The sequence below is a fragment of the Protobothrops mucrosquamatus genome, unplaced genomic scaffold, assembly GCF_001527695.2.
Source record: "Protobothrops mucrosquamatus isolate PMUCROS unplaced genomic scaffold, P.Mucros_1.0 scaffold11, whole genome shotgun sequence".
NCBI lineage: Eukaryota > Metazoa > Chordata > Lepidosauria > Squamata > Viperidae > Protobothrops > Protobothrops mucrosquamatus.
Window position 1 is genome coordinate 608,254 of NW_015386398.1, and position 22,610 is coordinate 630,863.

Sequence of the window (22,610 nt, forward strand, 5' to 3'; positions counted from 1 at the left end):
GGCCTAAGGGTTATTTTAATTTGGTTTTAAAATAATTTAAAATGAATTTTCGGTTTTAGAGTAATGTTTCATTTTAATTGGCATGTTGAGTTTGGCATTTTTGTATTTGTGTATTTGTTTTTGAATGGTTGTAAGCCGCCCTGAGTCCGCAGGGAGAAGGGCGGGGTAGAAATATAATTAATAATAATAATAATAATAAAAGGAGCTTGTCGTGTTTTACTCTTATCTGCTTCTTTACAAGGAATGACCAAAATATTATTGGTTATTTTTGTAACAAAATGCATAACTTATTTTCAGAATTCTTGTGGGAGGTGAGGTTACAAATCATGAAATAAGATTTGCAACCTCACTAATAAAGTTTGCATCTGTTTTCCTCCTCAGAGGGTTTATTTTCTGTAAGAGAATAGGCCTTGAACAATTTCCCTTTATTATCTAGAAAAGGAGATTTATTTATATATTAGCTTGGCAAATCAGGAAGCTGTGTTTTTTATAGGAACGGATTGTTACATATATTATGTTCCTCATTTTTTTTAAAAAAAACACAACAAACGTAATTTATTTTCCATATTGCGCTTTCAACCTATACTTATGGGCATCTGCTAGGATAGGGGTATAGATTTATATTCCTCCTTCTCTCTAATATTCAGAATAATGTGTAGACCCCATCCAAATGGCATCTGCAAAAAGACATTGCGTTTCATTGTCAAGGACAGAAGGGGAGGGGGGGAGAGAGAGTTGCTTTGCCAAACCACTGAAGGTTTTACATTTAAAAAAAAAAAAAAAGAACCGTTCACGATATCCTTCTATTCTTATTCAAGTTTTTCCTGGTTTGGTAGCAGAATCTATTGCAAGAAAGGAACAGAGAAGAGAAACTACATGACAATGGCAATATATCTATAGGTGACTTTCCAGACGGGTATGTAGGTGGCGGAGAAAGAAGGATCCAATGCCTTTTCTTACGCAAATAAATTCATTTTGGGCTCCCCTGTTTCTCCATTCAACGAGAGAAAAAGAGGGGTTCTGGGTTAAAGAGGCCTGACATCATGCCTCCTCTCAAAAATAATTTCACCGAAAGGAAGCAGTCCGTTGCATTTCTCTTTCTATAAGCGAAAAGGGAAGAGGGGGTCCAGATAACACAGTTAATCAGTTATGCAGCAAGCAGGAGCAGACTGCAGAAAAGGCACATTTCCAAAACACAAATAGAAAGAGCCTAGGTTGCTTTGGAAAGGCAAAAGAGAAAAATCCTACAGAACTAGCCCTTGCAAAGAAGCTACTGCGTTTTCATTTGCTAAGCAGACTCCTAGCTCCACGGCTCCCTTGCCTGGCAGGAGAAGGAAATAGCCAGACTAGGTATTCTGCAGGTCTGAAGAAATCCAAAATGCGCTGTTTGGAAAAAGCAGGACCCAACATGCCTCTTCTTCTGCTGCTGCTGCTTTGCTCCCCGTCTCTTCTACAAGGTAAGCGGGAAGCTTTTTAGCACAAGAGCTGGGGAGGGGGCAGCCGGCAACCCAAACGGAAGGGGCTTATTTCAATTTAACCATCTTTTGTATTAAAGAAAAGGGGGGGGGTTGAAAATCCATCTTCATCACCACCAGCCCTCCCCTTCCCCAGTGCAAATGGCAGGTGGGCATGTTGTAAAGATGGTGTTGTAGGCAAGGGAAGCCTGTTTGAAAATACCCCTTTACATGGAGCAATATATATATATATATATATATATATATGATTTTTTATTTCATTGCTTGGGGATGCACACATTTTTAAACAGCTATGGGGAAATGATGGTTGCAAGAGGATAAAAGAAAGGAATCGGTATTTGATGGTCTGCGATATCTCCTAAGGTGGAAAATGTGGAGGAGGGAAAGAGGGGGGTTGTTCTCTGGGTTGTAGTAAGAAGCAGAATGTAAAAATCTGATGAGGAGCATGATCAATAGCAAGGAGGATGTAATTTAAGGTGCTCTTTGGAAAATGGAGAGGAATTCTATTTAAATAGCTGTAAAATCTGCTAGAGAGACATCTGGAATCATCTTCACTTTACCTTATCCAATATCTTTAAGGAATTATAAAGGTTGGCAGTGATTTTAAGGGAAGTGATTATTTATAAAGGGAGGGTTGTCAGCTTGTTGAAGAAGATTGCAAGTGAAGCAGAAATTTGAGGCTGACCCTTGATGGGAAGTTACAGATATGACTGAAGATTTGATAGGTTTGAAAGCTGACCTGAATTTTTGAGCACCGGGGTCCAAGAAATGGAGTGGGATGAGATGTGAATAAATCGAACTAGGCAAAGAACAATGTTCCCCCACTGAAGGGGGAAAAAAAATCCCTGGGGTTTTGCATGTAATGCTGCCAAGAAAAACAAATGCAATATTTATGCACTGCTAAACCAAAAAAGCAGAGTCCAGGTCAAAATAAGGGTGCTCCAATAAAGGACCACTCAGAAGGATAGCAAGCATAATGGCAAGGACTAAAGAGCCGGGGGGGGGGGCATTATGAAACCATGCAAAAGGGCAAACTGACAGGCAACACATTTCCTGAAGAGGAGGTTGGCACTCCTGCAGCTCTGCAAATTCGGTGAAAGATAAGTTCAAATGTGCTGGATAGGTTAGGGCATGGGTAGGCAACCTTGGCTCTTTTATGACTCGTGGACTTCAACTCCCAGAATTCCTGAGCCAGCTGTGCTGGCTCAGGAATTCTGGGAGTTGAAGTCCACGAGTCATAAAAGAGCCAAGGTTGCCTACCCCTGGGTTAGGGTAAACACTGATGCAACAGGGAGTCACCCTGTCAAAGGCCATTCAGAAGGATGGTGGTAGGGAAGAAGGTCTCAGGAGCCAGAGTTTTGTGGGGCACAAGGATGGAAGGTAGAGGAGGAGGAGGAGGAGGAGGAGGAGGAAGCAGCTAGGCCTAGGAAACCAAGAAGTAGGGATTAGGGGTGTCATTCTTGAGGCAGGAAGATGCATAGATTTTCCACTTAGCTGTGAGGACACACGTTTTTTTCCCTGGATTTCAGTTAAGAGTGTATTCTTCTCCTCCCCCACCCCCACCCCCACCCCCATCACCATCATCCTTCTTGACTTGGGATGGGAGAGGTTGTGATACAGCACCTACACAGTGCTGAACGTGGGAAATGAAATCCCAGCAAGATGTCATCTTACAGAACTTTCTATTAGAAGCTTTGCCCTCTCCAGAGGCATCGCCACTGGGTTTTGACCAGTTGAGCAAACAAAGGTGGGGAAACTCCTTTACCTCAGGACTAGCAAGTCAGGCCTTTCCACTCCTCAGAGCACCAGCCATTTGACTGAGGGAATAGCAAATGCACTGTGCACCCAAGCCTGTGAGGCAGCTGGCCTTCTTAATAGAGAGAGCTCAGAGCAATTAAGGGTTTGTCAGAAGCTGCCCAGATCCCACATGCTGGCAGTTGCCTGCAGCGGCTACAGCTGTCAGTTCTGAACTTGTCATATCCAGACAACCCAAGTGATGTACGGCACTCATCATGTGAGGCCTTTTAGGTCCCTGATCAGATCTGCAGACTTCCCTGCTCTTCCAAGCAGGAATGACCATTTCCAGTCGGCTATTGCCCTTCCATCAGTAGCCTGCCTCCTAGCCATAGGCTTTTGCTAAGCTCCTTGTTCCCTTCTATTTATTCAGCATGAAGCAAAGTTTAATGTATAAATATGAAGCTAAATGACGCAGCTTTCTGCAGCAAAAGAGAAGGGAGGCAACATTCACAAGATCACTTTTACACATGTAGGTCTCCAGTGGGTATCTGAGCTACCCGATTTACCCTCAAGACATCATAGCTACAAATTATTTGCCTCTTTTCACAAGGGAGCTATCCAGTTTGCTGAGGAGACCACATAATTTAGACAAATCATTCCACCTTAATTCACTTTAATCACCAGTTCTGTTAGATTGCCTGAGTCTTAACAAACTTTCTGTTTTGTACTCTTTCACCATCTAATTGCTTATTTAGCTGGCATGGATAAAGAGGAATTTCTCTCTCAATAATAAGTTAGCAAATGGATTTGTCTTTTTTATGATTGTGGAACAGCTCAAGTTACTTTTTGAGGACAACATACAGATCACTTTGGATTATGAGGATATATCTACTATTTTACATTTTTTATTATCCCCAACTATGATTGTCAATAAAAATGTGATTAAACTGCAGTTCAAAGTATTGTACTCTGGGGAGTCATCACTTTTAAACTACATTTAAGTATGTAACTGTTACTGTTTATTTCATTAATTTGGCCAAAGAAACATGGAAAATAAATTGAGGTGATGACGGTGAAGGTATATGCCACATTTTTTAAGGAGCTACTATCACATGTTTAGGATTTGGCCTTAGAGAATTTAAGTTCATAGAATCATGTTTCTGATTCTTATTTCTATGTCAACTATTTGCCTGGGAAAACAGATTATATCTATTTGGAAAAAGAAAAATGTATGTGGCCCAATTCTCCTGTTGTAACAGATGGAGTGCTCTCAATGCAGTTTATAAACTCTATCTTGAAAGAACCCTGCCCTCTAAAACCTTTCCCAGTGTTAGCCATTTTAAGAAGTGTGGTCTTCAATACTCAGAATACCTCAGCCAGCGTTGGGGGTAATCTAAAATAACAGCTGTAAAATAACCGTGGAAGCGTTCATAGCGCAAAAGAGAAGGCCTGAATGTGGTTAGAAGAACTAGCATAGTCAGTGATTAGTATACAAGCATTGCATAGTTTACCTATGTAATTTCATCTTAAGAAATTATACAAAATAAACCAAGAATGCCCAGAAGACGTTTAGCTGCTGTTGAAAGACCTGGCAAGACCACACACAGCATTATAAAGTAGTCCTTGACTTATGACCACAATTGGAGCTTTTGTTACAAGCAAAGCAGTTGTTAAGTGAATCATGCCCAGTTTTATGACCTTTGTTACTGTGGTAACAAATCACCAAGTTGTTAAGTGAGCCACATAGCCGTTGAATGAGTTTGGCTTCCCCCTATTAACTTTGCTTCTCAGAAGTCAGTTGGGAAGATCACAAATGGTGATCATTTGACCACAGGACGTATAACCTTTGTAAATACATGTTGGTTGCCAAGTGCCCAAATTCATGATCCTGTGATCACAGGGATGCTGTGGTGGTCGTAAGTGCGAGCACCAGTCGTCACTTTTTTCAGCTCTGTCACAATTTTGAACGGCCGCTAAATGAATGATAAGTCAAGACTATCTATAAATGGCTAGGCTCAACCATAGGATGGTGGCAACTCTTTTGTTGAAGGCTCCTCTTTTTTCTATCAATGTGCTGCCAAAGGAAGAGGAACCAAGGGGCCAGTGGACAGAGAAGAGCATTCGGTGTACAGGCAGTCCTTGATTTACAACCATTCGTTTAGTGACTGTTCAAAGTTACAACGGAACTGGAAAAAGTGATTTAAGACAGTTTTCACATTTACAACGATTGCAGCATCCCCATGGTCACGTGATCAAAATTTGGACGCTTAGCAACTGCATGTATTTATGACGGTTGCAGTGCCCCACGGTCATGTGGTCACCTTGTGCAACCTTTGGACAAGCAAACTCAATGGGGAAACCAGATTTACTTAGCAACTGTGTTATTAATTTAACAACTGGAGTGATTCACTGAATAACTGTGTCAAGAAAGGTCATAAATGGGGCGAAATTGTTTTGCTTAGCAACTGTCTTGCTTAGCAACAGAAATTTTCGGCTGAATTGTGGTTGTAGGCTGAGGGCTAATTGCAGTTGTGCAGGATTGGACCAATGTGTAAGGAAGGCAGACCAAGATTATAGGCCTGGATGGACATTAGGTTGTAAAGCATAAATAAACAACTAAGATGTAGGCCTGTCTGTTGCTATAGAAACTCCTTAAGTGATTTGTACCTCTCTCTCTCTCTCTCTCTCTCTCTCTCTCTCTCTCTCTCTCTCTCTCTGTGTGTGTGTGTGTGTGTGTGTGTGTGTGTGTGTGTTTATGTATGTGTGATAAGGTGACCAACTTTTTTACAATGAGAAGGACACAAATAAATTGAAGAAAAAATATCGTAAATAAAACATTTTATTAATTGCAACAATACAGAATACACTATAATATGATAAATGCATAATAAAAACATTTGTAACAATAACATTTTATATTGTAATTATGCTTACATGCCTATTAATTATTATTTAAATGAGTACAAAAGAAGCCAAGTGGAAAGAAGGACAATTGGTCACCTTAATCAACCTTTCTCACAAAACTGGTTGTTGTGCTGCCATATCTGGGCCACAAAAACCTACAACATGGGTGTCCAATCTTTTGACTTGCCTGGATCGCATTGAATGAAGAGTTGCCTTGGGCTGCATATATAATATACATAGCATAGCTAATGTATATAAATCACATAAAAATATATAAAGTTTATGATATTTGGGAGCTGCATTAGTAGATGTTCAGAGCTAAATGCGGTCCACAGACTGTGGGTGGGACCCGCCTGACCATTCTTAGCTTTTTGTAGCTCTTTGCTGCCATCTGTGGCTGTCTAGGATTTTGCAGCCCAAAAAAGCCGGTCCCAGGAAAAATGGTGGGAAACAGTGCTATGCATGCTGGTTCGGGAGGGAAAGTGCAACCTTGCTAAATTTAGCAAATTTACAATTTTCTTCTCTGTGGACTTATGAGGCCAATGTGAGAAGAACATGGAGGACAGGCCACTATTAACCCTTTGTCTCCTGCAGGCCTGCCTCTCTGGGAAAATGAGGATGCTACCCTGTCCCCGCTGTTGGAGGCCCTCTCATCAGAAGCCATGGAGGGACCCAAGGAGGAGGAAATGGGGGTGTCAGCAGAGGTGCGGGGGTCCCCGCCCCCCAGTCCCGAAGGCCTTTCTGAATTGCTGCAGGGGACACTGCTGAGAAAGGATTTCTCTGGGGGTGAGGTGGTGGAAGAGCCAATTCCTGGTGAGAAAAAGCAAAGAATTTGGGGAAGGGGAAGGGTTCTGTCTGGGATGGGACTATTTGTAGAGGAGAGGGTGGCTTGGGTTGAAGAGAAAAGGAGGGGCAGGGTGATTCTTGGAGGGGGATTGTGGGCCTATTATAAGGGGAGACGTCATGGTCAATCATAAAGTTTGGCATTGCACTTTTAAAAAGGAGTTAATGGATAGTTCTATATTTGCACATTGGTTTTTCTGCTAGAAAAACAGTTTCGTGGCAGAGAGGACATTTTTTGGGGGGGAGGGAGGGTATGAGAGGGTTGCCGTGTTTTTATCTCCTCTGTTCTGACTTCCCTGCATCCCTTCTTTTTAACTGTCTCCTCCTTGGCCCTAGGAGGACAGTCTTCTACTTTGCCCTCATTCCATCCGCCCATCCAGCATCTAGATGGTGGGATGGTCCTTGAGACCTCCGAGGCCACAGCCACCAGCCCCTCCCCGTTGACCACCGTTGCCCCTCCCACTGGCTTCCTACTCACCACCCCTCCAGCTTCAACAGCGGCCGCTCCACCCCGGTTGCCCCCTCCACCGGACGAGATGGGTTCTGCCAACCGGCCCATCTCGGCCACCACCACAGCCTTCATCCCCGAAGGTGAGGAAGAGACAACCACTACCCTGATTACTACGACGACTATCACGACAGTTCACACCCCTGGTAAGTGATATGAGTGAGATGCAAAGATTTCAGAAGTGGGCACAAAGACAACTTCATCCTGATGCTCTCCCATCCCTTGCCCCAGCACCTGCCCACCCAGCAGTTTGAAAGCATGCAAATGCGAGTAGATAAAAAGGTACCACTTCAGTGGGAAGGTAACAGCATTCCATGCGCCACGGTATATAGTCATATGGGCCAGATGACCACCAAAGTGTCCTTAGACCAGGAGTCCCCAACCTGTGGGCCACAGCTCACTACCGGCCTATTGGCCAGCGAGCCACGTGAGTGGCTGGCTGGTGTGTGTATGTGTGCATGTGAGCGCACAGCACCACTCGTGCGAGCCTCACTATGAGGGTTGCGGTAATTCACAGCCCCACTTGCGTGAACATCGCCACAAACATCACAGGTGCTTGTGGCCCCACTTGCACGAGTAATGGGTGTTGGTGTGCATGCACATGCTCATGCTCATGCATGCATTCACCTGCCCCAAACCATCCCTTCTTTCCCCCCTCCCCCCAGCTAGGGCCGCCAATCCCGAAAAGTTGGAGAACTCTGCTTTTTTAGACAACACTGGTCCTCCTGGCTAAGAAATGGAGATGAGCACCGCCCTCTAGAGTCGGAGACAGCTGGGCAGGGGAAACTATTATCTTTACCTTTATCATTCCCCAGCCAAAAAGCCTGGATGACCCATAATGAGTCATGGTTGAAAAATAGGGACCATCCTGGACTAAACTGACTTCACTCTTCTTTGTCTCCTTGCCTGCCTCCCTCCCCAAGTGCTTTGCAACAACAACATCACCGACATTGAAGGCTATGTTGAATCTCCCGATTACGCTGGTACTACCTTTTATGGAGGCCTGGATTGTACTTACACCATTTCAGTGTATGTGGGCTACGGCATAGAAGTACAGGTGAGAAGTGATGAATTGGTCAACACCGAAGAAGTTAAAAGTATGTCTGAAGTTGGGATTGATCATTCTTTTTCAAAAGTGTTTAGAAATAGACAAGAATTAGCGATAGATGACCATGTTGCAGGTAATCCTTGACTTACAACCATTTGTTTGGTGACCGTTCAAAGTTACAATGGCACTGAAAAAAGTGACTTAGAACTGGTCCTTGCACTTACGACCATTGCAGCATCCCTAAGGTCACATGACCAAAATTTGGGTGCTTGGCCACCAGCAGGTATTTAAAACTATTGTAGTGTCCTGGGGTCATGTGATCACCATTTGCAAGCTTCCCAGTTGACCTCTGACAAGCAGAGTCAATGGGAAAGCTAGATTTGCTTAACAGCCACATGATCCACTTAAGAACTGCCGTGCTTTGCTTAACAACCATAGCAAAAAGGTCATAAAATTGGGTGTGGCTCGCTTAGCAACAGAAATTCTGAACCTAACTGTGGTTGTAAGTCAAGGACTATCTGTAGGCTTTAGTGGCATTTGGCATGCTTTGAAAACAGGAGCACCTCCCTGCTGTTTGGAAAAGCTGTCTGTTTCAAGAATCTTTGCCAGGCTATAAAAAAAGATGCTGCTGCTTTAAGAGTTGCGTTCATTTAGTGAATGGATTCTTTAAAAGCAGCATCCTCTTTTTTGCCCCCTCAGGCTTGCACTGAAGGCTGGAAAAAAAACCCAAGCTGTTTTAAGGAACACCAAAGTGATATTATAGTGATAAGATAACCTTTATTGTTATTTTTTTACTATAGCACACTGGCCCAGGTTAAAAATGAAATTCTGTTGCCTGCTGTCAAAAGAAAGTATATATCTACCCATACACATACATAGTTGTACGAGAATCAAGGGACTTTGGAAACATTTCTGAAGCATGTCCAACCCTGTCCATTAGATGAATATTTGGTTCAAGTCCTGTTTTGGAGATGGGCTTCCACTTGCCTCCTCCGTTCCCCATAGCTTCCTGATAATATTTGCTCTTAATTTTAGATTCTTGAACAATATTAAAAAAATATGTGAAGCATTTAAGCAAGTGTGTCCATCCTCTTATTCTTCTCCCTTCCTTTGTCAACTTCCATGACTTCCAGGTGCAGACTCTGAACTTGTCCAAGGAGGATTCACTAACCGTGGAAGGTCTGGGAGGGGAGAAGCCTGTTGTCTTGGCCAATGAGTCATTGATGGTTGAGGGGCAAGTGATCCGTAGCCCAACCAATCAGGTCCTGATTCATTTCCAGAGCTACCACACCACCACCCCTGGTGTCTTCAGATTCCACTACCAGGGTAAGGCACGACTACCTCCTCGTTTCACCTTCCTTTAAATGACCTTTTCCTACTTAGTCTTCCTCAAAGAGTTGGGATTCCAATTCAAAACCTTCCAGGCTGATTATGGTTGCCTGGACTGCACATTATGGGAAGCATATCCCAAAGGTGCTTTTTCAAGAGGCAACTGGACTTTCTTGGTTTTTCCTTGAAGATGTTTCACTTCTGTCCAAGAAGCTTCTTGGATGAGAAGCCATCTTTAAGGAAAAACATAGAAGGTTCAGTTGCCTCTTGAAAAAGCACCTTTGGGACAACCATGACCTGGATGACTGAGAATCCCCATAGACATGTGGGAAGCATAGTTCCATACCTAAATAAAATAAGGGGGAATTTCTCATCCCATTGAGCAGTGGGACCTTTTCCCAATACCCGAGGACCGAGAAAGCAATGAGATGGAGGATTATAATTATTTTTTCAGGATTGGACTGAGGTTTTGGGCTGTTCTAGCACCTGTGTCACAAAGCCAGACCTGGTAAAAGCTGATTCTCACCTGGGTCATTCAGAACAAAACTGGAATTATGATATCACTATATCTACACTATACATATTTCATGTATTATTAGGATTGATGGGTTTGTCTCAGTGTAGCCCTATCTAATTGCATGCACATTTCTTCAAATCCAGGCTGCTGTACTTATGCATGAAATGGGGAGGGAGGCCTCATCTGAAGAGCAAACGGGACATATAATATAATTTCCAGAAGCTCTTTTCCTTAGATGTGTTCTAATCCCAGAAGCACTGGAAAGAAATCTCTTGAAGATGATGGCAGTGGGTTTAACAAGGCTTTATCTGCCTTACAGCTTGACTAATTTACATAAGAGTGAAAGAAAATCCTTCCTGTAAATCCAAACCAGAAGGAACCATATCTCATTGGGAAAAAAACAAAACAAAAAGAAAACCAATAAACCCAGTGCTTTTTTCTAAAAAAAAAAAAAAGGTGCCAGAACTCACACACGTCATACTACCTGCCTTGCCTACCCTACAAGGTTCCATCCAAAAAAGGTGCTGGAACTCCGTTCTGGGGGTTCTATGAGAAAAAAAAGCCCTGAATAAATCCATTTACAAATTAAGGATATATGCACCCAACGACATTCAGAGCAGATGAGAACTTCTTTGGGTCCATCATATCATAACACAGAAGTTCTCATCTACTCTGAATGTTACATGGTACAAAATTTAGTGTGCACTCTGTGTGTTGAAAAGACTAATTTGAGGCAGCGAGCGTACCGAAAATGAACAAAAACCTATTAACTGTTCTCTAGGTGTACCAATATTTATCAAGTAGTGGCATAATTGAGCATGTTCCTTTAGGAATGCATATCGTTCCTTGAAGGCACTTTTGTTGAGCATAATTACCTGTTATATTTCCCTGACTGTAACCTTCCTATCTCCCAACCCCAGCTTTCCTGCTCAGCTGTGGCTTCCCCAGTAGGCCAGAAAATGGGGATGTCATGGTAACCGATCTCCATCCAGGGGGCTCTGCCACTTTCAAATGTGAGTCAGGTTTCCAGTTGAGGGGTGAAGAGATACTCATTTGCCTCAACGTCAGCCGCCCTCTATGGAGTGGCACCAGCCCTGCGTGTGTGGGTGAGTGAAGAAATAAAATGAACTAGGAAATGCGGCCTTGACAAAAGATTGGAGTGGTAATGGACAAAAGGGAGAGCATTTTAAAGCTTTCTGAGTCCCAGGGGCAGAATGTTCTTTGGAGAATCCTTTCTTCCTTCATTATATGAAAATGTATTTTTTTTTTATTTTTGGCATTTTTTTTTTATCCACTGATAGCAACGGCCCAGTTAATGGGGGCATGAGTGCAACTTCAAAATGCCATAATAATTGTCAGAATTATAATTTTTTTTAATGGATGAAGTTTTCCACTAATCAAAAGTATCTGTCTGGCTGATTGTCTCAAATACTGAATTATCATTTGGAAGCTAAGAATCTTTTGGCCCAGCAGGGGACCGATTTAAGAATTTGCTGTTGAAGAAAAGAGAATTATTTTGTTTTCTTTTGCCATTTATAATACTGACAGATGAATTTTGGTTCCTCCACTCTGTGGAGTTAAAGTGTAAAGATTTATACAGTTATGAATGATGCAAGAGCAAGGCAAATAACACTTTTCCCTCTAAATGTTAAAACAGGCAGTTACACAATGAACGGATTGCCAATATGTTCAGAATGAAAATGTTTCTTTGCAGAATGCATAATTTATTGTCACAAGGTGCAGGGATGATAGTAACTCAATAGCTTTATAAAGACATAAAATTAGACAAATTAACATTGGATAAAGCCTCAATAGCTATTTTGTCATTAGAATGGAAGCTTTATATTTAGAGGTATTGCCAGACATTCTGGGCAAACACCCAAGGCTTTACACAATAATATCCTTCTAGTGATTTTCTAAGAGTATCTAACTGGCCTCAGTTTGAAGAATAATGCTGGGCAAAATAGGTCTTTCAATAATGCTCAATTTTTCCTGTAAATTTGAGCTCCTTGAACAATTGCAAATGCTCCATGGAAAGTCTAAATTATAGATCCAGGATCTTTGGGATTTAAATTTAAATTTTCCATATTAGCTACAAAATCCTAGGCAATCCAAGACACCCATGGTCAGGTAAAATGTGACTTTTATATTCTTTGCCAATCACATAAAAATGTATCTTGGCTAGGGATGATAAACATATTTGCAATGTACATGATAAATGTATTTACAAAGAATGAGGACCTTAATGATATTTGGTCTTTTTTTTTTGCCAAGTGGCTTTGAACTCCAAAAGGCAATGTTGAAATAAGGAGCCTGGGAAGTGTCAGGGGTTGGCTTAGCCAGGGATTCAGGATAAAACATAGTTTTATCTGGGTAAAACTACTATTTCTCCTGCCAAAATGAGATCTGAAGGACCTTTCTAAGGATGCATGAAATGATAAGCAGGATTCTGGATTCTAAGAATTCTAGGGGAAAACGGGACTTGTAAAGAACATTTAGCCTTCCTCCCCCTAGCTGCCTGTGGAGGAACAGTTCACAACGCCACTCGTGGACGCATTGTGGCTCCAGAGGCCCCAGGAGGACCACGTGGTCGGAACCTGACCTGCCGCTGGTTGGTGGAAGCACCTGAAGGCCAGAGGCTCCATCTACACTTTGAAAGAGTGGCGCTGGATGAGGATAATGACAAGTGAGAAAATGGAAAAATGGGGATGAGGGGGTGAGAAGATAGAAAATTGACAGGCAGTCAAGCATGCCATGGAAGTGGGAGTGGAGAAGGGAGCAGAGAAGAGAGAAGATGGGGTGGCATCAGCTGAGGACCAGCAGGAAGGATTGAGATACATTTCAGAAAACGTCAAGAACCTTGCCTAGTGCAGGGAGGAGAGATGAGAACAAAATCAGTCTGTAGGACATAGAAGAAACAGGAGGAGAAAGATATTTTTGTTTTCCCACAAAAATATGATGGACTCTCATGAAACACTTGAAGTAGGGAAGTCCAAAGGAATTTAGAACTGTCCTTAGAGAAGGGATGAGTGAACTGTTAAGGAGAAACCTGAACAAGAGATTACAATGGCTTTGCCTTCATTTGGCTGAAGTGAGAAAGTTGGACAGCTTTTCAAGTTTGATGCCAGCCTTTCAAGACTATGACACCGCAGGGATTCCAGGAATGCTATTTTACTGTTAGAGAGTATAATACCCAAATCTTGTATTCTGAAAACTCTTATCTGAATCCGTTAGGTCCACTCATACCTTTCTCAAGGTTTGCTCTAAATTTGTTTACACACAGTATGTCATGTATCCTGAGTTGGAGCGATCTGTTTACCCAAATTCTTTCCCTTTCCCAGGCTGATGATCCGCAGTGGAAGTAGCACTTTCTCCCCTATCATTTATGATTCTGACATGGATGATGTCCCAGAACGGGGATTGCTAAGTGATGCTCAGTCCCTCATTGTTGAATTGGTCAGCGAGGGACCCGCTATGCCCCTCATCCTTAGCCTGCGCTACGAAGGTGAGAATGTAATCTTATTAACCCCTCCCTGCATTTTACTTGCTCAAAAATAGTAGAGGCGAGAAAACAGTGACGTTGTCTTCTCTCTTGGCAGTAGATTCTGACAGTTGCTATTGGTAACTTTGGAATGTCATCAAATCGAACGAGCATGATAATATGCAATACTGTTGTGAGCTAAGTGTTGGAAGCTTATTTTGTAAAACAAAATTCCGCTTTGTCATTCGGGGTTGGATAAATTACTAGGGTGCCATGATGAGGCCGCATGCCACTGACGAGCTAAAACCGTTGTGGTGCTACAGAATGCATGACAGTTCTGGGAACTCATTGGTTTCACTCCAGATTCTGTGAAGAAAAGAGAAGTTTTCTGTGTGGTTAGGACAAAAAAAAATGGGACCGAGACAATAATAATAATAATAATAATGATAAAGTTGGAAGGGACCTTGGAGGTCATCTAGTCCAACCTCCTGCTCAGGCAGGAAACTCTATACCATTTCGGACAAATGGCTGTCCAGTTTCTTCTTAAAAACTTCCAGTGTTGGCGCATTCACCGCTTCTGGAGGCAGGTTGTTCCACTGGTTAATTGTTCTAACTGTCAGGAAGTTTCTCCTTAGTTCTAGGTTGCTTCTCTCTTTGGTTAGTTTCCACCCGTTGCTTCTTGTCCTACCTTCAGGTGCTTTGGAGAATAGCTTGACTCCCTCTTCTTTGTGGCAGCCCCTGAGATATTGGAACACTGCTATCATGTCCCCCCTCGTCCTTCTCTTCTAGACATACCCAATTTCAGCAACCGTTCCTTATATGTTTTAGCCTCCAGCGAAGAAGCAAAGAGTCCACAAGGAAGGATACAAGAGGAAGGGTGGAGAATGGGAAAGACAGGAACTTCAGCAGAAGGTCGGAGGCAACGAACCCAGACAAGAAAGAGGCCACCAGGGAGAAAGGATGGTGGTAGCTTGAGGGAGAAATGAATTTAAGTAGCATTGATTCAGGACTTGAGCACATATCCTACAAGGGTAGACTGAAGGAATTGGGAAGAAGGTTGTAGTTTATTGGAGAGGAGAGCCAGACAGAAAGATGGCTCTGGCAGTAAAAAGGGACTGAACACATGTAGGGAGTGGGTTTTTATACCCTCTGGAACCTTTTGTTTGTGGAGTTGTTCTTGTGGCATGAACTTTGACCTGAATCTGAATGTGCCTTTCTGGTATTCTGATGGTGATGAGTTAATCTTATTATGTCCAAAGATCATATCCTGCTTCCCTGGGGCTGGGGCTGGGGCTGGGGCTGGGGCTGATGAACTTCCTTAACAGTTCCTAACAGCTAAGCTAGCTGGGGAATTCTGGAGGTTGAAGTCCACACATCCTCAGGTTGCCTAGATTGAGAAACACTGGTTTACTGTGATCAGAAGAACCTGTGGGTCAATACCTAGAGCTGGTTTCTCTTCCAATCACATGAATGTTGGAGGCAGAAAGAGGATAAAGTTTGAGAAAGCAACGTTGGCAGGAAAGAAGTGATCAGACATAGAAGGTTGCTGAATGGATACAAAACTTTAGACAACTTTAGATCTGACTTGACTGCATTCTTCTTGTGATTTGACCAAGATGTGGTAATGTTGTAGTTGAACTTGTAATAGTTGTACCAAGTTAACAATAAATGTAGGATTGATTCCATCTTCAAGAAGATATTACTGTAATATTTTACTGCAATGGGAGAGAAATCAGAAGCTATAACCTTTATAAGGGCAGTTTTCTGACCTTTTTGCTCCCCCTGGTGGCAGCTTTTGATGAAGATCGATGTTATGAACCGTTCCTGGCCCATGGAAATTTCAGCACGTCAGACCCTCTGTATCGTACAGGGACCATTGTAGAGTTTGCTTGCAGTGCAGGATACATGCTTGAGCAGGGTCCTTCGGCTATTGAATGCATTGATTCAAGAGACCCCCGCTGGAATGAAAGCGAGCCCACCTGCAAAGGTAATCATTCTTCATCTCAAACTCTCCGCTCAATTTTCTTCTGCAGCCTGATGCATAATGTCTTTTCTTCTTGATTGCTCTTTTGTGTTTCTGCCCTGCTGCCTGAAAGAGTAATGGTATGCGCCGATGGGGCACAACAGGCCTGAGCAAATTAAGATGCTATGTATTGGGTTTTACGAATTCAGGCAGGCGTTTGCACAGCTGAGCAAATTGGGGCAGAAGCAAAAGCCAACATGATTGGAAGGAGAGGAGAGTTGTGACAGAATGTGGATCTCACAAAATCTAAAATAATATGGCCAGAGCCTTCAGTTTCCTTCCTATGGATTCAGCTGCAACCTTTTGAAAGAATTAAGAATGACTTACAAACCAACAGCTAAGTTTGGTGAGGAAAGGAATGTAATGCCCTTTCGTGCCCCCCTCCCAGTACAGCAGAGATGGGACAACTGTGATGCTTCAGATATTGCTGAACCCCAGGGGTGTCAGCAAGAATGACTAAATGTGCTGTGGAGACTTTCAGCATCTACACATTTTGAAAACTGGGTTCCACCTTCTACTTGGTCGAACAGGCAGGACTAAAATATTTCTAAAAATTCCTAGAACGAGAAACAACACTATTTGTCTTTCCAAGGTACCTTTCTGCTAATTCCAGTTCAGGTCTTTTCTTTAATGGCTGGGGAGCACGTGGACACTGAGAGGGCTAGGAGATGTGATTCTCCAGGTAGCGAGTCCTTCTTCCCTCCAGCTATGAGCCACGTGCCTCTAGAAGTCCACGTTCTCTTCTTCAGGAAGCTGAGAAGTTAGGCAACTGGACTAGGTAGAACCTGGCACTAGTAGGCAGCTGGTTCCCCTATCACCCATCATGAGGGCACTTCAATCCAGGAATTCTGGAGTTGGGCACAGGAGCCAACCATTGCTGGGTTTTGATGATGATCATCAAAGGCCCTCCCATGTGATGCTCATTTGATATGGCGCCATTATGCTTCAGCCCAGCAACTCAACTCTTGCTAGTGTGAGGGTGTGAAAGCAGAGCATCCCCTTCCAGTTGCAAGGGTGGACATGGGCCTTCCTCAATCTAATGGAAGGAAAATGGGATCTTCCCAATCTCTAGTCACTACATCAGATTTGATTGGGATAAGAGAATGAAACAACTTTTTGAACCTTGTGTTCAGAAAACATTAACTCCTTCTCCATTGTCTTCATTCTCAAGACATTTAAATACTGTTTTCCTTATGGGGAGTTTAGAAGAGTTAGCCTGAGTTGCCAGGGACTCATCTGTGGAAATGCATTATAAATTATTTGCCATTTCTTTTCTTCATGAGCATATTTGACATTTTATCTAGTCTTAACTGAACTAGAAATATGAACATGGATGAGTCCCAGTGATTTATATGGGATTTGGCAGGAAATACAAATAAATGTTGTAGTGTTTTAACTCTTAAAATTGGCTTAGTTGACTTTCATTTGACTTTCATCATTGAATTTTGTCAGGATGATACATATTTCTGTTTTGTGCACCAAGTGACTGGATTTAGTTTTCAGGCCTTTGCGTTGTGACATCTTTTGAGTTATCTATGCAGACCTGCTACACAGATTTCTTCTTCCTATGTTGTCAAAATAATTCTGCAAGTCCTTGCAGAATTGTATCCCCAACCCTCGTAGGGACTTCTTTTTACATATGTCCCAGTTTTCAGGTTATTCTCTTCCAGTGAAAGAAAATGAAACATTGAATACTGTGAGAGTCCCCTTCTCTGCTGTAGATTGAAGATATCATTTACTCCCTGGTATTTCTTATTCTATCCATGTTGCCTTTTGTGTTTTCTCTGGAGATCCTATTTACTCCCTTAAGTGGAAGGGCCGGTTAGCTTTATTTCTATAATATTTTAATCCTGCTTCTTGGAGCAAGTCGAAGGAACTATCCAGTTTTCAAGATATTGTCTGCCTTTGTACAAAAGAAATGTCATGGTAACTCCAATATTCTCTTCCTTACCCCTGCAGTAACATTTTTCACTGCTAGTTGGTGTCATGACCTAGAATCCAATTTCTCATATTTGATTATTAGGTCATTTTGATGGAATCACAGAAAGAGGGAAAGAGGAGAATCAGAAAGCATTGCAATGCAGAGATGATGAAAGATGGCCGTCACTGTCTTTGCTGGGAGACACATTTTATCTCTCTTGAATTCTAGGGCAGAGCATGGTGTGTGTTTCTGGGAGGGTCGTAAGGTAAAGGGGCTGTTCAATTTGTCTTTCCCTATTGCTTTTTTCACCATCCCAAAAAAATGAGGGGTCCTTGGTGCTCTCTGAGCTTGATTGTTTTCTTGCAAGACGTTTCATTACCCAAACTAGGAAACACCATCAGAGCTCTGATGATGTTACAGTGGTACCTAGATACTCATCGTTAATTGGTTCCAGGAGGCGCGATGAATACCAAAAACAATGAGTACCAAATAAATTTTTCCTGTAAGGAATAAAGTAGTCTGTCACAAGGCAACTGACACCGACAAGTTCTAGCTTGTACGTTGAGTACTAAACAAACGATGAGTCCCAGGACAAAATTTCTGTGCCATAATGCGTTGAGTACCAAATTCGATGAGTTTCAAAGCGGTTGAGTACCAAGGTACCACTGTACCTAGTCTGGGTAGTGAAACATTTGCAAGAAAACAACCAAGCTCAAAGAGCACCAAGGACCCCTCATTTCAACCCCGAAATACAAATATTCTCCTTTATTGGTACCAAAGGAAATTGGTTTAAAACTAGCTTAAATGGGTTGAGTAGCTGCACTGCTTCATTCACGCTATAGTCTTCTCCTGATTATGCATCTTTTCTCTCCAGCATTGTGTGGTGGGGAGCTCTCTGAGCCAACAGGTGTTGTACTTTCTCCTGACTGGCCCCAGTCTTATGGAAAAGGTCAAGACTGCGTATGGGGCATCCGGGTGCAGGAGGAGAAGAGGGTGCTGCTAGACATTGAGATGTAGGTACTTCTGCTACTGTCACCATCAATACCATCCCATTTTCATGAGGGAGGCCTCTCAACTCAACCAAAGCAGTGTGTCCTCATGGTCCCTGAAACCGCCCTGAATCCGCAAGGAGAAGGGCGGGATATAAATTGAATTTAATAATAATAATAATAATAAAAAAAACCCATCATCCATCGTTAGATTTATCGTTGTAATCGTTCATGCCATCGACATATGGAAAGATGTCTGTGTACTTTGAAGATAATCTCCTGTGACAAATAGGATTCCTACTTAGAGGTCATCAACCAGATGATACAGCAAGTTCCTTAGGAAAGCCTAGATAGTGAAGCATTTTAAAACTTCAGTGCAAGAAAGAGGGAGTTACCTTTAATCTAGTATTTCTGCTGCTAGATCTAATTATTTTCTGTTGCATAGAGCTTTCCAAGTTAGGCTAAAATGACAATAGAGGACATGGAACAGAAGGAGGGGAATCATTTCCCTCTCAATGATTCTAAAAATTTAGAGACACAAGAAAGCTTGTCCAAACCAACAAACTGAATTCACATGTGTGTCTGCAGCCACATAATAGCAGAATCATTCTGGGGAGCCATTAAGTCAAGAAATGTACGCTCAATAGTTTGAAAGTTCTCCACAAATGATGGTAACATTAGTATAGTGCAGGGGTAGGCAACCGTGGCTCTTTTATGACTCGTGGACTTCAACTCCCAGAATTCCTGAGCCAGCATGGCTGAGCTTGGAAACCTCTCCCTTTCCCCTCAGCATGGCTGGCTCAGGAATTCTGGGAGTTGAAGTCCACGAGTCATAAAAGAGTCAAGGTTGCCTACCCCTGGTATAGTGATATTTTTTAAAAATCCTGGACATTTTACACATGTGTGTGTGGCTAGGCACTAGATATAATGTATTTATTTGTTATCCCTCAACAGTCTTCAGACTCATTCTAGGTAGTATACTAGACAATTGAGGTAAATTAGTACAGGAACACAAGAACAGAAAGAGGACTAGGAGGCCATTTGTAATCTTTGTTTCAGGCCAAAGTCCTGCTTGAAATGAATGCTCTTAAGTTCCTCCTGACGTCTCAGAGGTTGAGGTAATAGTGGTCATGTGTGTGGGTGCAAGGTTTCCACAATACAGGGTCAGCTACAGAAAAGTCCTACCTTTTGATTCATACCCTTTTTATTAACACGAAAAAGGAGCCTTCAGCAAACTGGTTCTTCCATTTCCATTGTTAAGCAAAGCAGCTCAATTTCACGACCTTTTTGTCATGGTTGTTAAGTAACAACCAACTTAATACTCAGTTAAGGAATCACATGGTTATTAAGCAAGTCTGGCTTCCCCCACTGACTTTGCTTGTCAGAAGCTGGCTGGGAAGGTTATGAATGATGATCATGTGACCCAGGATGCTGCAGCCATCCTAAATACCCGCCAGTTGTCAAGCACCTGAATTTTTATCACGTGACTATCGGGATGCTGTGTGTGTGAGTATACTGGTTGTAAGTCCCTTTTTTCAGTGCCATTGTAGCTTTGAACGGTCACTAAACAAATGATTGTAAGTCAAGGATTACCTGTAGTTACACATATTTGAATTGTTCAGTAACCCTAGCATTAGTGTAATTTTGTTTGGTCTGCTGTATGCTTTTTCCATATCAGAAGTCTGGGTTGCTGTCTTCGGTACCACTTGCAGCTTCTGAGTTGTCTTCCTCTGTTATAGTAATCTGGTCAAGTGACAGGAGGTTGCTGTGGTTAAGGTTTCCTTGTCCAAGTAGGAGCATAAGTGGTACATCAACTGAAGATGTTCAAACAGAGCTTTAAATCCAAGAGGATCTCCAAGGATCTCTTCTATAGAAGGGAGAGAGGGAGCACAGTCCTATCTAGAACAACCAGCAGAATTGATGTTTCCAAGAAGACAAGATGTTTACATACACAGAGCACCTCTTAGTAAGGTTTAGTCTGAGCCTGTTTCTCCTCATGCAGTCCAGTATGGCTGCATACACTCAGATTTCTCCAGTAACACTGGCCCAGCCTGTGATGACTACAGGCTTAATGGTACTTCCCACATAACTACTGACTAGAATTCTCTGTTCAGGTTGGAGGAGAACCACAGCAAAGTAGCACCCAAACCCTCAATCCTTCCAGATGATTGAGAAGATACCATGGCTGTTGATACTTAATGTTAATGAGAAATCTAATAAGTCTAGGAGGGACACTCTCCACCAGGTTTTCAATAAAGTGAGATTATGAAAATGCACTTCCAAAGATACGGTTCGTGAAAATGCTCTTACAAGTTGCACTGAACCTTAATAAAGACTATGCCTGAAAAAAAGATGCTTCTGGTTTAAGGAATCCACTCATTAAAGTTAATACAGCAACTGAAGCAGAGAATCTTGAAGCCTGAAAAGAAAGATGTATATGTGAGGTCAAAATAGCAGGCATCCATGATGGTGAATGTGTATGTATGTGTGAAGAACAAACAGCGAATTACTTCCAAGTAGTTTCTTCATTGTTGTTTACCTACAGACAGAATCTTCCAGACTAAAGCAACTTTCTACATAACTATAGATATACTTTGTGAACTGCTAGAGAAGGTCTGTCTTTGCCCTCTTCCTGCCTACCAGACATTCTAAGCTGCGCTGCCTTTTTGCCCTCTGGGAGGCAGCCCCTCCCTTCTGTGTCAGCCCTGACGTTCCCTCACAGTGTCAGCCCATTCTGACACTGTAATGGAATGTAGTCTGGAGTCCCTCCAGGGACTCCAGATTACACTCCACCACAGTGTCAGAATAGAGGATGAAATAGGCAATTGAAATAACTTTTTTAAAGTATATTGCACGCATGCAATAAAAGCGGGGGAGTGGGGGCTTTGACAAGCCAATTGCACCTACCCTTTTAACATTATTTACATCTGTCCCCCCTCTGGGGATCCCTCTAGATCCAAAGCACTAATTCAGAATCATCTTAGAGTGGACTCAGCTTGACCTCTCTATTAATATTTTCTTTCACTTTGAGGTTGCAATTTTGCTTACTGGTTGAAGAAAAACCATGCTTGTCTTCCCATCCATTTGTGTATCTCTGCACTCACTTGCCCTTTAGTTTGGATGCATGAAATAACAGAAATGGGCTGTGGACTCTTTCACTTTTCTTTTCCTCTTTCAACAGTCCTTTCTCTTTGTCTTCTCCTTCTTCCCAATTTCCCTGCTAGCCTCAACATCCGCAAGTCTGATGTGTTGACTGTTTTCGACGGAGGGGACTTAACCGCGCGGATCCTCGGCCAGTACCTGGGTCCCCATTCACGGTTCAGCATTTACTCTTCAGGCCCAGCAGTCACCCTGCAGTTCCAGTCAGACCCTGGTGACCCCCTTTTCGGTCTCAGCCAGGGGTTCCTGGTGCATTATAAGGGTATGAGAAAAGGCTATGATATGCTTGGGGTAAACTGGGGTGGGTGGGAGAGAGAGAACCTGATGTAAATTGATGCCTGCTGACTCATCTTGTGAAGATGGTTTAAGAAGTTAAACCGTCTTCAAAAAGGTTTCCAGAAGTTGCTCGGTTTGAGAGTGGATGGGAATGTTGTATGATGCATTTATTTCAGATCAGAAACAGAAGAAGGAAAAGGAAAGAGCACAAATGCAGCTGAATAAACCCAAAGTGATATTTTTGCCTAGTTGTAATTTTAGCAGCAGTAGATTGAAGAAGAAAAGGGACAGAAGTTTTGCTTCAATGCCGTTCTGGAGGGCAGTATAAAGTTTAAATACAGAGTATGTTCTTTTTCGGCAGTGTCATAGCAGTATTCTTGTCATCATGCAACTGGGTGTT

The 22,610-nt window shown here is 42.5% G+C and overlaps 1 protein-coding gene across 1 annotated transcript in view; it reads left to right on the top strand.

Moving 5' to 3' along the window:
• Positions 1 to 1,378: 1,378 nt before the first annotated feature.
• The window catches only part of SEZ6L2 (seizure related 6 homolog like 2), a 32,032-nt gene continuing 10,800 nt past the window's right edge, over positions 1,379 to 22,610 (top strand). The window contains exons 1-11 of the mRNA XM_029283064.1: positions 1,379 to 1,457; positions 6,711 to 6,929; positions 7,296 to 7,613; positions 8,391 to 8,524; positions 9,649 to 9,841; positions 11,282 to 11,467; positions 12,876 to 13,047; positions 13,703 to 13,866; positions 15,635 to 15,829; positions 18,661 to 18,799; positions 22,000 to 22,196. Of these exons, the coding sequence (XP_029138897.1) occupies positions 1,379 to 1,457; positions 6,711 to 6,929; positions 7,296 to 7,613; positions 8,391 to 8,524; positions 9,649 to 9,841; positions 11,282 to 11,467; positions 12,876 to 13,047; positions 13,703 to 13,866; positions 15,635 to 15,829; positions 18,661 to 18,799; positions 22,000 to 22,196 (1,996 nt within the window). The remainder of the gene's footprint in view (positions 1,458 to 6,710; positions 6,930 to 7,295; positions 7,614 to 8,390; positions 8,525 to 9,648; positions 9,842 to 11,281; positions 11,468 to 12,875; positions 13,048 to 13,702; positions 13,867 to 15,634; positions 15,830 to 18,660; positions 18,800 to 21,999; positions 22,197 to 22,610) is intronic.